The sequence below is a fragment of the Myotis yumanensis genome, unplaced genomic scaffold (assembly GCF_028538775.1).
Source record: "Myotis yumanensis isolate MYYU_CA2020_CCGP unplaced genomic scaffold, mMyoYum1.0.hap1 SCAF_5, whole genome shotgun sequence".
Classification (NCBI taxonomy): Eukaryota; Metazoa; Chordata; class Mammalia; order Chiroptera; family Vespertilionidae; genus Myotis; species Myotis yumanensis.
Window position 1 is genome coordinate 20,326,242 of NW_027223756.1, and position 16,033 is coordinate 20,342,274.

The 16,033-nt window shown below is 45.3% G+C and overlaps 1 protein-coding gene across 2 annotated transcripts; it reads right to left on the reverse strand.

Annotated features, from left to right (window-relative positions):
- Window positions 1-315: 315 nt before the first annotated feature.
- Window positions 316-10,964, reverse strand: GM2A (ganglioside GM2 activator). 2 transcript variants are annotated; one of them, XM_070414571.1, is made up of 4 exons: window positions 10,591-10,964; window positions 4,784-4,945; window positions 1,245-1,431; window positions 316-709 (listed from the first exon to the last, which is right to left on the reverse strand). In XM_070414571.1, the coding sequence occupies exons 1-4, from the start codon at window positions 10,678-10,680 to the stop codon at window positions 555-557; spliced, it is 594 nt and encodes a 197-aa protein (XP_070270672.1). In that variant the 5' UTR covers window positions 10,681-10,964; the 3' UTR covers window positions 316-554. The 2 variants fall into 2 exon arrangements, with proteins under 2 accessions (XP_070270672.1, XP_070270671.1); XM_070414570.1 differs by having other exon boundaries at window positions 625-900; window positions 1,249-1,431; window positions 10,591-10,963.
- Between the last annotated feature and the right edge of the window lie 5,069 nt (window positions 10,965-16,033).

Here is a 16,033-nt window from a genome sequence, read left to right on the forward strand (position 1 = left end):
AAAGAAAAAAGGGAAGGCATGTGTCTTCCTTGTGGTCACTCATTTATGTCTTGTACTTGGCCCTGCAGGCACCTGAGGTTGTCAACTACCTTAAATACATAGAGCATTCTTAAATCTCTCTCCCATGAAAGACCCCCCCACCCCACACCCTACCTCTCCAGGATACATTGTGACCCACTGTTAAATGGGCAAATCTAGAAGACTACTCAAACTAATCGCAGATGTTAATGGAGGAACAGACTGAGTTCTACTAGTTCAGGCCCTTCATTGTCCGAGGCGGGTGGAGTAAAATGAAAACTGATAATACTCTCACTCTGCTTTTAAGTTAGTGATAAAAAAAAAAATTTTAATGAGAAAAATCATTCAAGGTACTTCAGGAGAGCAAGACTGGGTTAGTCTGAACTTGGGGTAACAAAACATGTTCATTCTCTTCCTTGACTGTTTGGAAAATAAGTTAAGCTCTTAAAGAGAAAGCCATAGGGGCGAAGAGGAGAATGAAGTGGCCAGCCCAGTGGATGTCCTGAGCCATCAAGAACTGCCAGGATCACCCCACCTTAGGTTAGGGCTGCTTGCCCACACCTAAAATGTAAGTGGCACAAGATGACTTTCAGCGAGGGTAGTAGCATCACTGGGGAAAGGGGCTTGAAGGGGGACAGAAAATCAGAATTTGGCTTTGACAAATGCAAGACAGAGGAGGAGGGACACCTTCCTCACAGGCCTTCATTCTGCTGTAGCTGGTGCCACAGTAATGGCCTCTAGAGAGACATCGATCTTGAAACAGCCCAGATGTTTCTTGCCGCTGCTTAGGATATTCTGGATGCGGTAGTTTCCGGTACTGAGCCAGCTGGGCAGGTCCAGGTGGGGTATGTTGATGACACTCTTGGGCAGTGAGTATTTGCCCTGTGGAAATGCCAGTGGATCACAGGTCAGTGGGAGCCTACTGATAGAACTCTCTCCTGGAGCACCGCTAGGTTGCAACCAGGAACTATCCCTCCTCCCATCCTCCTAAGAGCCACAGAAGATTGGAGACGGCCATAGTGCCGTAGAGCACTGAAGGTCACACCGAAGTTTCACAGATGAACAAACTGAGGTTCCCAAAAGATAAGCAATTCAGAATAGATCGCACCAATGTACATCCACCCATAGACATCCAGATCTGCAGGAGAAAGAAGGCAAGGATCCTTCCCTCTAAAACCCAGGTCTTTACTCCAGCCAAGGGGATAATGCTCTTCCTCCCTGAGTACTTACTTCTTTGAAGGGACAGTGGCAGGGAAGCCCATAGGTGTGCAGGGGCTCTGGACAGGGCTCTCCAGGGGGAAGGAAAATGTCAAATACGTTACAGATGTCTTCATAGGTACAGCTACCGATTTGTTCTACACATGGGACTTTGACCCAGAGGCCAGCCATTTCCTTCTGCACAGTTAAGTCCACCTGGTGAAAAGATTTTGAAAAAAGTGTCAGTTTCAAGGCAAACATACTAGTTCCTCTGCCTCTTTAAAAGGTCAGCATTTCATTTCAATCACACGGTTTTTAATTGGTTGGGATCTTTGGAGATATTCCGATCCAGAAACGACAAATGGTGGCACGTGCCCCAATATTATCCTTTCCTGTGCCCATGACAGACATGAATCATCAAATGTGACTTTCCCCTTTCACTGAACCACACAGTCTTAGAATTCTTTAGGTAGTCACCACCCATACCCATTGGTTGAAGCTAACACTTGAGTTGAAATGCATTTGTCAGGGGAGACCAAGATGGCGGCGTAGGTAAACACCGGAGACCGCTGCCGCAAACAACCATTTCAAAAATACAACTAAAAGACTGAACGGACATCACCCAGAACCACAGGAAGGCTGGCTGAAGAGAGACTCTACAACTAGAAGGAAAGAGAAGAGCAAATCGAGTCTCAGAGGCGGCGCAGTGTGGAAAATACAAAGGTACCGGGGTGCGCGCAAAGCGGGCTGGTGGCTGAGGGCGCGGTTGTCGTTTTCTGTCGGGAGTGAGTCTCAGACTCTGGGCTCCAGATCCGGGCGAGTCTCTAGGGACCCAGACTCAAACGGGAGAAGCGGGATTATCCGGCATCAGTTGGAACCTGAGGGCAGCTTTCTCTCCGAGGTTTGCAGCGGCTGCCGGGGTTCTGAGAAGCAGAGCCTCTGGGAACGGGACTGAGCGTGGCCATAACTGCTCCCTCCGCCCGCCCTGTTGATCCCGCCCCGCCCAAACCCTGCGCACAGCCATTTGCCGATCGCCTCAGGCAAAGGCTGGATTAGCGCCTCCCCAGAAGGCAGACGTTTTCCATACAGCTGATTCCTATAGCCAGTCGGCCTGGCGGTCAAATCCCTCTAGTGTTAACTACAACAATTAAGGCTTGGCTAGAACAAGACTGCGCACAGAGACCACAAGGGGGTGCACCAAGAAAGCATAAAAGATGCGGAGACAAAAAAACATGACAGAAATGGAGGATATGGAGCTAAGAATCGCAATTTTGAGGGCTTGCCATAAATTTGTGCAGAGCCTCACGAAAACTAATGAGACCCTCGATGCTACGATAAAGAAATTAGAAAGTAAGCATACACGGACTGAAATAAAGAATATTATACCCAATAGCAGACCAGAGGAGCACAATAATCAAACCAAAGATTCGACAAAAAACACCCAATTGGAAAAGCAAAATGAAAAAAGAATCCGAAAGTGTGAAGATAGTGTAAGGAGCCTCTGGGACAGCTTTAAGCGGACTAATATCAGAATTATTGGAGTGCCAGAAGATGAGAGACAGCAAGATATTGAAAACCTATTTCAAGAAATAATGGCAGAAAACTTCCCCCATCTGGAGAAAGAAATGGACTTACAGGTCCAAGAAGCGCAGAGAACCCAAAACAAAAGGAATCCAAAGAGGACCACACCAAGACACATCATCATTAAAATGCCAAGAGCAAAAGACAAAGAGAAAATCTTAAAAGCAGCAAGAGAAAGAGGCTCAATTACCTACAAGGGAATACCCACACGACTGTCAGCTGATTTCTCAACAGAAACTTTGCAGGCCAGAAGGGAATGGCAAGAAATATTTAAAGTGCGGAATACCAAGAACCTACAACCAAGATTACTTTATCCAGCAAAGCTATCATTCAGAATTGAAGGTCAGATAAAGAGCTTCACAGATAAGGAAAAGCTAAAGGAGTTCATCACCGCCAAACCAGTATTATATGAAATGCTGAAAGGTATCCTTTAAGAAGAGGAAGAAGAAGAAAAAGGTAAAGATGCAAATTATGAACAACAAACATGCATCTATCAACAAATGAATCTAAGAATCAAGTGAATAAATAACCTGATGTACAGAATGAACTGGTGATTATAATAGAATCAGGGACATAGAAAGGGAATAGACTGACTATTCTTGGGGGGAAAAGGGGTGTGGGAGATGCGGGAAGTGACTGGACAAAAATCATGCACCTATGGATGAACACAGTGGGTGGGGAGTGAGGGTGGAGGGTGGGGTGGGAGCTGGAAGGAGGGGAGTTATGGGGGGAAAAAAGAGGAACAAATGTAATAATCTGAACAATAAAGATTTAATTAAAAAAAAAAAAAAAGAAATGCATTTGTCATCTAACTGCTAATTGGCTAACTGTAGCACTGCTTCCTAGACTTTCTCAAAGCAACTACAAAAGGCAAATAAACGTATGAGAGGAACTTTAACCTCAGTAGGGATGACATACAAGACTGAAGAGGATTTTTACAAAATGCTCAGTGTCATAAATGTGTGGGGAAAGCCAAATCTGCTATTGCCAGTGAGAGGACAAACAGGTTGAAACATTTAGAGGCACGTTGGCAATATATATATCAAGAGACTTAAAAAGTCTGTGTCTGAATGATCAGAAAAGTAGGAACAGGTGCATTTCAAGGATAATTTCTGCAAAGCTCTTTATAATAGCAAAAAATAAAAAACTACTCTGGAAACAAACTAAATATCCAACATTAGATTTAAGTGAATTATGACAGATCTACAACAGTGTATTTCTGCCATTAAAAACGATTAGGTAGATCTATGCCAAATGCCACAGAAAGAGGTATGGACAATAATAGTATGATGCAAAAAGTAATAATAACATGTCATATAATCCCACAGCATAAATGTACATATATTTACAAATGCAGAAAAAAATTCTGACAGGATATGTAAGTAGCTAACAATGCCTATCTTGTGAGGAGTTAGATTATAAGAGGACATTTATAAAGAGCATTGGTTATTTTCATATATATCCATTAAATTAATATGTATGTTATATGTGATTATATGGGGGAATATTCCAAAATGTTAAAAGTGCTTACCTCTTATCATGAGGTAGAGAAATTTCAGATGATTTCTTTTATCCCCCCTCACCCCCCATTTTGACCATTTGTGTTTTCTAAAGTTGGCTACATATCACTTGCTAATTGATGTGCCTGTTTTACAGTTAATAATGACACCATTACCAAAACCAAATTGCCCAACCAGTGCTGTTGGACAACAGTGCATACTGTGCCATCCTGTCCGGGAGGCCGGCGCACTCAGTGGGAAGCTGTTGGGGCTGACATCAGATTCCTTCCAATCTCAAACATCATGGTACTGAGAGTCTATGAACCCGAGCACGAGTCTACAAACCAGTGCCTCCTTTGCTGCTCTGGGATGCCAGGCCTCCAGTATCCAGTTTCCTGAGCATAAGTCCCCCAGTGCCCTGTCAGCTGGCCCCTGGCACCTTCCCTCCAGCTCCTGACCAATCCCCCGCCTCCCTCAACACCACTCACCTTCAGAGGAGAATTGAGGGGGACACTTGTCTGGGTCTCGGCACTCACAGTCACATTCCCAGGCTCTACAATGGGGTTAGGTTCCACATTCAGGCTTTTGATCAGCACAGGGTCCTTCCCATCGTCACAGTTCTCCCAGGAAAAGCTGCTGATCCGGAATGCCTAGGGAAAATCACGGCAGCAAGAAAAGAGAAGAGAAAAGCTGACAAAAGGAACTCTCACAGGTCAGAAAAATCAACAGAACAAGCTACTGACGGTGTGACCCTGGGAGAGGTAGGTAGGTGAAATCAAAGACTCAAAAGACATAATTTCCCGAAAGTGTGCTAAACTATAAAATAAAACACAGTATACCTGACCTTGAACTGGTTAATGCTAGAGGAGGAACTGAAACTCAGTGTTACAGAGGCTCAAACACTCAAAACAGGAGAACTAACTATATCTGCCTCTGGTAGGGACCTTCTCTGATCTCCCACCTCCCTGCTCCCCACTCCTCTCTAGCCAGTCTTGGGGTTTCTTTAGAGCAGTGGTTCTCAACCTTCCTAATGCCGCAACCCTTTAATACAGTTCCTCATGTTGTGGTGACCCCCAACCATAAAATTATTTTCGTTGCTACTTCATAACTGTAATTTTGCTACTGTTATGAATCGTAATGTCAATATCTGATATGCAGGATGTATTTTCATTGTTACAAATTGAACATAATTAAAGCATAGTGATTAATCACAAAATCAATATGTAATTATATATGTGTTTTCTGATGGTCTTAGGCGACCCCTGTGAAAGGGTCATTCGACCCCCAAAGGGGTCTCGACCCACAGGTTGAGAACCACTGCTTTAGAGGGAAGCTCCTGGAGGATTTCCCTTTGCAGCCCATGCCCTGGACTTGATTCCCATTACACACCCGCAGTCCCCCAACCCAATCCAGGGCCAGGGACAATAGTAAATACAAAACACAATGGGAAACAAAACATCCAACGCCCTGCCCTCCAAGGAATATGCAATTAGCCCAGGAAGGGAATAGGACACACATGAAAAGATTCCCAATGAGGCACTTGTTGATAAACAATCCCACTGAATGAATTAAGCTCCCCAGACCTAACCAGTGCTTTCTTACTCCCATCCCATTGCTCATGCCCTGTCCCCATCTGAGTCACCCTCCTCCCCTCTGCTGAGCCACTTCTCTTCTTCCTTCACATCCTCCAGAGGTCTCCTGATTCCACTATCTGTCCAACTACACAGGACCACTGACTCCCTACTCCCAGGAACCCTGCTTGTCTGTGAGCTTTCAAACTTCCTACACCATGCAGATTCTGCTCACCCACTCACACCTTTCCCAGCCCCCTCTGAGAAACGTACACTATGCCTGCCATGCACATCCCAACTTAAAGGAAAACCTGCCAGCCCACATGCTAATCCCCATCATCCACATACCCACAGCCGACTGGGCCAAAAAAGAACACCGAGCCCAATCTGCTGACCGATTTTCTCTGCCTCTGATTTAAGATTTTAGATGGAGGCAAAATCACTCTGCGGACTTTGGGCTTTGCATTGTTATTGGGTCATAGCTTTGGGATGGGGCCAGAATTCTGAGACCCATGACCCACGACTAAGACAAAGGAACAAGAACTGAGGGTCTAAGGAAAAGGGAACAGATGGAGTCACTTACCCCCTTGCCACCCTTACCTAAACAGGCAGTGAAGGGCATAGCTTTAGTGTGAGATGTGGGGTAAATCAAGGCTTTCGTCAACAGACGTGGGTGGAAATCAGAGCTCCGCCACCATATCATATGACTCTATAAGCCAGTTTCCTCTTTGGAGCCCCAATTTCCACATCTTTTAAGTGGAGGCATTGATACTTTCCTCTTGGGACTGTGGCAAGGGTGAGAGCATGTATGTAATGCTCATTACACAATGCCAGGCCCAACGCATGAGCTGGCTCATTAAATGACAGCCATTAGCCATCCCGGCCTCCACTTCTTGCCTCTAGTTCCATGAGATTCCTTATATACCTGGAATAAACACCTTTACTTGAGCTTCTTGGAATGAAACACTGTGTCATGACTAAGAAAGGCAGGACAGGGTCTGATTCGTCCCTGTATTCCCCACAGCCCCTTACACAGTGTAGGAACCAATAAATGCATCCTTCAGCATTCGTTCCACAAATATGTATGGAGCAATGATCACTGCGCTGTGTTAATAGTAGTAAACAATCAGAAATGTCCCCGCCCTGTCTTAAGGAGCTTAGTCTAATGTACATAATACTATGATTTCTGAGTGCCATAGGGAAACAAAAGGTAAGGTGGAGAGTAACCAAGGACTTACTACTTAAGCTGGACTCCTGCAGGACGAGGAGTCAGCCGTGTAAGTAGAGAGGAAAAACGTCCAGGCAGAGGGCACATGTGCGAAGGCCGTGTGGTAGCAAGCACCTTACTGCTCTGGCACTACAAGAAAGCCAGTGAGCTAGATGCAGTGGACAAGGGACCCAGAGGAGGTCGAAGGGGTGGCAGGGTCATTTCACGCAGGACCTTGCAGGTCATAATCAGGTGGCTGGATTTTCTGTACATGCAATGGACCCCATTGCAGGAGAAGGCCATGCTCCAGTGTATGGTTGGGAACAGCTTGGAAAGGAACAAGGTGGAAGGGGAGACCAGTTAGGAGGCCACTGTCAAATGAAAGGGAGCCTGGGATTAAGATTTGAGCTGGAGGAGGACTAGCCGTTTTCCGGAACTCGTTTCACAGTTCCGTAGGCAGCCTGATTGACACTGAGGACTGATCCCAGGCTGGAGGAAGTGGTCAGAGAGCCCTGTTGGAGTTGAAAAACCCCTTCCCTCTCCTAAGTGACCCTTCCCCCAGGCCCTCAGAGAGACGTAACAAGATGGTTTCCAGATGCCTGACTAGAGGCTCCTGTGGCAATGAATTCTGCAGCCGAGGCCAGCCTCATCTGAAAGAGGAGGTATGATGGATTAGCAATGCCCACCAAGGGCCAGGCCTGGCACCGGATATTTGCCATCCCAACATGTGGGAAGAGGCAACATGGGGCAACATAGGGCAGAGGGGAAAGGTGCAGCTCTGAAGAGAGAAATGTGGGTACAAATCAGAGACCTGGGTTCAAGTCAGATCTGAGCCACTAGCTGAGATCATGGCTATTTCCTCACCTACCAAATGGGCATAATTATATCTTCTCACAGGGCTACTGGGAGAGGAGAAGTTTATCTACTGAGGGTATAGATCACAACTGTCAAGCCCATGAAAACACTAGACTGAAAAAGGATCACAGACCAGAGGAGACTGAGGAGATGTGACAACAAATGCAAATGGCAACTGTACTGAATCCTGAAACACAAAGAGGCCATTCATGGAAAAACTGGTGAAATCCAAATAAAAAGTCTAGTGTTTCATAGAGTAGCAATGTTGGCTTCTCAGTTTTGACAAGTGCACCACGGTCAATAAGATGTTAACACTCAGGGAAAACTGAGTGAGGAGCCTGTGGGATCTCTGTTCTATCTGTGCAACTTCTCTGCAACTCTGAAATTACTTCCCCCAAAGAAAGGTTATTAGGGGGGAAAAAAGCACATGGCTTAACATATTATGGATCCCCAAACACTGACCACTACCCCACAGCCTTCATCTGGCCTGCGAACTCAGGGTCAGGGCTTTGAATCACATGAGCCAGAGAAATTCTGGATGATGGCATGTAAGGATCAAAAGTGCCACTTGCTGTGTAATCTTAGCTGAGTCCCCTATGTTTCTCTATGGGCCCGAGTGAGGGAAGTGACCTTTATGATGTCTCAAGGCCTCTCCAAAATTGCCAATCTAAGACCTTCTGGAATGGCATCCCTAGCCAAGACATATAGAATGGGGATGTAGGGCAAGCTCAAGCCTTGGCCTGAACTCCACCTCATAGCGGTCAGACCTGGAGCCAAGAGAAACATTATCAAGCTACGTTCGTGGACAAACTGAATCCAAAGATCCTAGCTCCTTCACTCAACAGGCAAAACAGACTCCTTGCCCCTGTGCCAGGGTGAGGCTGAGTCCAATGGCTTATATTCCTGTAAGATTTTAGAGCAGCAATTTTCAACCGGTGTGCTGCAAGAGGCAAACTGGTATGCCGCAAGAATTTTTAAAACATGCAATACCTGATGGCTTAGTCAGGGGCACTGACCTCTTTTCCCTTAGATTGTCAAATTAAAAAAATGACAACAGCCTTAACCGGTTTGGCTCAGTGGATAGAGCTTCGGCATGCGGACTCAAGGGTCCCGGGTTCGATTCCAGTCAAGGGCGTGTACCTTGGTTGCAGGTATATCCCAAGTAGGGGGTGTGCAGGAGGCAGCTGATCGATGTTTCTCTCTCATCAAAGTTTCTAACTCTCTATCCCTCTCCCTTCCTCCCTGTAAAAAAAAATCAATAAAATATATTTTTTTAAAAAAACAACAACAGCCCGGCTGGTATGGCTCAATGGTTGAGTGTCGACCTATAAACCAGATTCGATTCCCAGTCAGGGCACATGCCTGGGTTGTGGGCTCGATCCCCAATGGGGGACGTGCAGGAGGCAGCCAATCAGTGATTCTCTCTCATCATTGATGGTTCTATCTCTCTCCCTCTGCCTTCCTCTCTGAAATCAATAAAAACAATGACAACAGTCAATATCAGCCATCTGGTGTGAATGAATCAAAATTAAACCTATTTTTTTGTCAGATCAGCAAAAAATATATATATTGGTGTGCCGCAGGATTTTAGTAATTAGTTTATGTGTTCCATGAGCTGAAAATAGCTGTTTTAGAGCAATTCCTTCACCCACAATTCATAAGAAAAGCAGGGTGGCATCATGCCCATTTAACAGATGAAGAGACTAAGGCTCAAGGAGCCCAAAGGCCATGCCCATGGATTAGAGACAAAGATAGGATCAAAAGCCAAGCCTCCCAACTCTCAGTCCTATCCTACTTTCCCCTATACTATACCACATGGTTTCTCGCTCTCAGACAAGTATTTCCAAGGTGGTTGGAAGGAGGGGAATCTAGGCTGATCCTCTCTCTTTACTGCCAGAGATGGTATCTTGCCTGCAGCTATGCAGCAAAGAGGCCATGAAACTAGGCCTCTGTAGGTCTCAGAATAACAGAACTTCCCTTTCCCCAGGGTCTGGAGCTTGGGGTGAGTAAGAAAGAAAGAGCAAGCCTGGAGGTCAGAGCCTCTCCACAGCTCACAAGCTGAACAGGGCTGGATCTTTGTCACCAGAGGAACAAGGCTGGACCTTCTTGCTTGGAGGGCCTCTCAAACCACCCACCCAGCCCCATGGGGGGAAGGTGGGCAGGTAAACAGGCCTGGGACTAAGGAACAGTACCTTAGTCTTCCAGGTCTGCAAATATTCACTCAGACGTTGGAAAGGGGGCAGGAGAGTACAGAAGTGAATGAGGCTAAACTTTACTTAGGAAGACGTCTGGAGCTGAGCAAGGCCGTACAGATGGGTAAAGAGATTCAGAACAGGCCTCCCTGAGATGTGCCACTTTGGCATGTTTCCTGCATATATAAGTATGTAATGAAATTCGGTTATTTTCTCTTGTTCATCTGTCTCGTGTCGATCTGAGTATTAGACCAGCAGACAGAACCTAGGAGGATAGAGGAGAGCTGTTTCATCTCCCACATGGGGAAACAAACCCTGAGAAAGAAAAGGGCCCAAAGTTCCAGTTAGTGACGTTGGGAGGCTCTGCTGCGGAGAAGGAATTCCAGAGAGGGGAACAGCTTACCCCATCTCCCATCCCAACCCGTTGGGCCACGATAGTGGAAACAGCCCCCTAAAAGAGCAGCACTCACCTGTTTCATTGGAGCCTTTGCAAGGGCCTCATGGCCAGCGAGAAGCAAGCCCAGGGAGATCAGGAGCGGAGCCCGAATCAGGGACATCATTGCAAAAGGTGGGCTCGCGCGAAGGTAACTACAAGGTCTGGGGCCGCGGCGACGCCTTTAAATGCCGGTCGGCGTTGGTTATGCAAAGCTGTGTCTTGTTATGCAAAGCGAAGCGCGGCGACTTCCTGAAGCGCCCGACCCGTCGGGATCGGGATTTCAAGGCCTTGAGGAGAAGCAGATCTTTCCCTAATATGCACCTCAGAGGTTCCTCCTTGCGCCCCTTTCAGCGGCGTGGGCGTCAAGCCCCGGGTTCGGAGGGGCGAAGGCGGAGTCGGAAGAGGAAAGGGGCGGGGCTGAGTGCGGGGTGGGGCGGGGCCGAAGCGCGAGGGAGGGGCGAGGCTGTGGTTTCTGAACTGACGCTGTGCGCGTCTAAGCAGGAAGGACATTTGTTTTTCATCAGACAAGATATTGTTAAGATACTACATATTGTAGGTGAGGTTTGCTTTTTAAAGAAGCAATAGGAATATTAACTACTAGATTGTAAACCCCACAAGGGATGGGACTATGACTTTTAGTTACTGATGTGTGTACCCAGTGCCTGACACATAATAGACAATCTTTGTTGAAAAAATAAATTATGAATAGAATTTGAAACTTACCCAATCATCTTTTTAAACATTTTTTTAAATTTTGGAATTAATTTTAGATTTACAGAAAAATCGCAAAAAATAGTTCAGAGCTATCTCTGTTTCCCCCATTGTTAACAATAGATGGAGTATTTTTATAAAGACTAAGAAACTGGCATTAGTACATTATTGTTAACTAAGCTCCAGACTTTACCTGATATGCTTTTGTTTAAATATGTTTTTATTGACTTTAGAGAGAGGGGAAGGGAGAGGAATAGAGAGATAGAAACATCAATGAGAGAGAGAGACATCTCCTGCAAGCCCTGGAATGGGGATGGAGCCCCAGCCGGGAATAGAACCAGGGACCTCTTAGTTCATGGGTTGACGCTCAACCACTGAGCCACGCCGACTGGGCCTTAATATGCTTTTTAAATTGCACATCTTTCTCCCAATCTGATTAATCCTTCATTCTCTCGTCCAGCACAACCGCTTCATTATACACAAGTGCAATTTGAGGCCCCATGAAGAAGCGGATTTGCCCAAGTCACACAGCAGAAGTGAAATTAGAACGCACTTCTCAGGAGGCTGATCCCAGGGTACTATGAGAGATGTCCATGTGGCTGTGCTCCTTGATGGACGTGTGGGTGGTGGGTGGGGGAACTGGATGCCAACGCTGGTATCATTGGGGCCTCATTGGGAAATAGGAAGGGACTCCAAGCCTCCTTTCCAGCATCATCCTTTCTCCATCTTTGCACATGCCAAGGCCTCTCCACCCCATTACCCACTTCCTCCTGGCTTCTAAATACTCCATTCTCTCAGCTTCAGGCACACTTCTTCACACAAGAAGTCAATCATCATGGGCAGTAAATAGTTAACACTTCTTTTACTGCCCAAGCAACTTTGGAGGATCTTTCAATGAGTGAGTGCATTCCTTGGAGATCAGAGTATCTGACATGCCCATCTGAAGGGTTTTGGAGCAGATTCTGGAAGGCTACAGACAGTGACTGAAAACCAATGCCATAACCATGGTGGAAGGGCGAGCAAACAGTGGCTTGTTCAGAGACTAAAATAAGAAGAAGAAGAAGAAGAAGAAGAAGAAGAAGAAGAAGAAGAAGCAGGAGAAGGAGAAGGAGAAGGAGAAGGAGAAGGAGAAGGAGAAGGAGAAGGAGACCTTTCAGTATTAAGCCCATTCAACAAATATTTATAGATCCAACAGTTGAACAAGATAAAGACCTTGTTCCTACTCCCACATAGACTAGGGTCCATTGAAGAAGAGCAATCAGCAAGTAAAGAAATAAACAAGATATTATCCAAGAGGAATAATACCACAAGACAAGAAATCAGATTAAACTACTTCAAAGTGCAGTGGTTGCTTTCCTGAGTCCAATAAGAATTCTCGGAGGAAGTGAATTTTGGCCATCCTTGGGAGAAATGAGAAACATTTGGGGTAACAGCCAATGTGAAATTTAAACATGGTCAAGCCCATCAGGCCACAGTTCCCAGCCAGAGCTGCACGCTGCAGTCCTCTGGCGAGCTTTTAAAAATCCTGATGCTCAATTTATCCTCCACACCAGTTACATCTAAATCTCTGGAGGTGGACACTGCATTGGTTTGGTTGGTTTGGTTTGTTTTTTGTTTTTTTTTGTAAAAATATATTTTATTGATTTTCCACAGAGAGGAAGGGAGAGGGACAGAGAGCTAGAAACATCGATGAGAGAGAAACATCGACCAGCTGCCTCCTGCACACCCCCACTGGGGATGTGCCCGCAACCAAGGTACATGCCCTTGACCGGAATCGAACCCGGGACCCTTCAGTCCGCAGGCCGATGCTCTATCCACTGAGCCAAACCGGTTTGGCTGGTTTGGTTTTTTAATCCCAGGTGATTAAAATGTGCAGCCAAGGTTGACATCCACCTGGCATACAATAGGTGCACACATAAGTAAAAATGACAATTACTAAAACAAGGCCCTTGTCTTTAAAGAACCCACATTCTAGGAGTGATGGGTTGGAAATGTGGAAACTGTTGTCACTCTGATGTTCATCATCATGTGTTTCCTGGAGAACTAACTGGGTCCTGGAATGACGTGGCCCAGAATGACCTAACAGCCATGCTTGTGTGGAGTAGGGGTGAAAATTGTGGGGACACAGCATGTATCTAAAGGCTGTGATTACCACCTCAAATGCATATGAATCAGACAAGTAGGTCAGATGTAGCAGTCACAGACAAACAACTGTGGAGAAGGAACTTTCCTCTGCTTCCTAGGTTCTCTTGGCTGGTCTAATGATCAAATACACATGAGATGGATTAGCAAGAGAACATGAACGAATTTAATTACAAACCTATACGTTTTTCTCTCTTGAGCCGAGACCAGCATGGCTAGAGAGCAGACAAGTCCTGAGTAGGGGCAACAGGGGATTGAGAAAAAGAAAGAGACAGACACAGAGACAGTAGGGAAAGCTGGGACCAGGTGGGACGCTGCCCTCGGATGGAGAGACAGTGACCCAGAGCTGGTGCAGCGCGTTTATTATATACAGCATGACACCAGTAAGTTTTACGAGAGTTTAAGACAAAGGAAATTATGTGAAATCATGGTTAAATATCAAGCTGCAATTCTTCATTCTTGTGGCTTCTTTGTAATTGTCACTCCTGGCTGAGCCCGGATAATTGATCATTGCATCCGTTCCTGGTGCCTGGCTGAACTTAGATAATGAAACCCACCCCTTGGCACCCAAGCTAAAGGTCAGGTTGACAACATACCTGCCTCTGGCAAGGTATGTTTCCAGGACGTGGCTCTGCCAACGCCACTGGACTCAGCCGACAATCAGCTCATTCGCCTTCCCAGGCGCTCTCTACACAAACCTATGTATGGGAACCCTCCCCTCATCCATGAGAGAGTCTGAGACCCCACATACATGAGAAAAGGCATATGAGGAAAATATGACATTCTGAGCTAAGGATAGGTCAGGCACCTGGGTCTTCTGAGTGGAGGAAGGTCATTCACAGGATGCGAAGAGCAGATATTCAGTAATTAGGTGTTTGCCCTGTCCTGTACATAGGTCATAAAACGTTATTTCTGGCGATAATTCTTATTTTGGACAAGGCCCCAAATTTAAATTCTTTAAGGGAAAAGTGAAAGTTTCTCCTGAGCCCTAGGGTTTTCATTGCCTTCAGCTCAAACTAATTCACATGCCACAGCGGCACATCTTGGGGAGCCCTGTTCTGAACCCTTTCAAAGCTGATGGTGTAAACATGAGAACACTTGGTTACTAACTGGTCTTGGTGGGATTTCAACCCAAATATAGTCTGGACATCTGGTTTTAAATATTCTGCCCAGCTAGCTTGATCCATAGAACATAAGACTCTCAAATCTTGGCTATTCTGTTTATTATAGAGTAATTTTTCAAGAGGAAGTGTTAAAATACAAAATTCAATGGAGTAAATTTGAAGATCTAATGGCCTTATTAAGCGACTCATGAGTTGGACAGCATCCCATCGAGCAACTGGAGGGACTCTGTGGAGTTGTACAAAATGACAGGTTTTTATTGGAAAAAGGGTCAGGCAAGGAACCCTTTACAAAAGTAGAGGATTATTTTTTTTTAATAATTAAATCTTTATTGTTCAGATTATTACATTTGTTCCTCTTTTTTCCCCCCATAACTCCCCTCCTCCCAGTTCCCACCCCACCCTCCGCCCTCACTCCCCACCCACTGTCCTCATTCATAGGTGCATGATTTTTGTCCAGTCTCTTCCCGCATTTCCCACACCCCTTCTCCCCCCAAGCATAGTCAGTCCATTCCCTTTCTATGTCCCTGATTCTATTATAATCACCAGTTCATTCTGTTCATCAGATTATTTATTCACTTGATTCTTAGATTCACTTGTTGATAGATGCGTATTTGTTGTTCATAATTTGTATCTTTACCTTTTTCTTCTTCTTCCTCTTCTTAAAGGATACCTTTCAGCATTTCATATAATACTGGTTTGGTGGTGATGAACTCCTTTAGCTTTTCCTTATCTGTGAAGCTCTTTATCTGACCTTCAATTCTGAATGATAGCTTTGCTGGATAAAGTAATCTTGGTTGTAGGTTCTTGCTATTCATCACTTTGAATATTTCTTACCACTCCCTTCTGGCCTGCAAAGTTTCTGTTGAGAAATCAGCTGACAGTCGTATGGGTATTCCCTTGTAGGTAACTGAGTTTCTTTCTCTTGCTGCTTTTAAGATGCTCTCTTTGTCTTTTGCTCTTGGCATTTTAATTATGATATGTCTTGGTGTGGTCCTCTTTGGATTCCTTTTGTTTGGGATTCTCTGCGCTTCCTGGACTTGTAAATCTATTTCTTTCACCAAGTAGGGGAAGTTTTCTGTCATTATTTCTTCAAATAGGTTTTCAATATCTTGCTCTCTCTCATTTCTGGCACCCCTATTATTCTGATGTTGGTACGCTTGTAGCTGTCCCAGAGGCTCCTTACACTATCTTCACACTTTCAGATTCTTTTTTCATTTTGCTTTTCCGGTTGGGTGTTTTTTGCTTCCTCACATTTCAAATCTTTGACTTGATTCTTGCGCTCCTCTGGTCTGCTGTTGGGAGTCTGTATAATATTCTTTATTTCAGTCAGTGTATGCTTACTTTCTAGTTGGTCCTTTATCACACCATTGAGGGTCTCATTAGATTTCCTGTACATCTCATCAAGTTTATCGACAGCCTCTAGAAGCCTCTTGAGAGACCTCAAAAATGTGGTTTTGAATTCTATATCCAGTAGCCTGCTTTCCTCCGGTTCTGTCCTTT

Excerpts from the sequence above, each read along its gene's own strand:
- GM2A (XM_070414570.1), bottom strand. The coding sequence starts at position 10,680 with ATGATGTCCCTGATTCGGGCTCCGCTCCTGATCTCCCTGGGCTTGCTT. Across the intron at positions 4,946-10,590 it reads CAAAGGCTCCAATGAAACAG|GCATTCCGGATCAGCAGCTT; the intron begins GTGAGTGCTGCT and ends GATTTTCCCTAG. Across the intron at positions 1,432-4,783 it reads CCCTCAATTCTCCTCTGAAG|GTGGACTTAACTGTGCAGAA; the intron begins GTGAGTGGTGTT and ends TCTTTTCACCAG.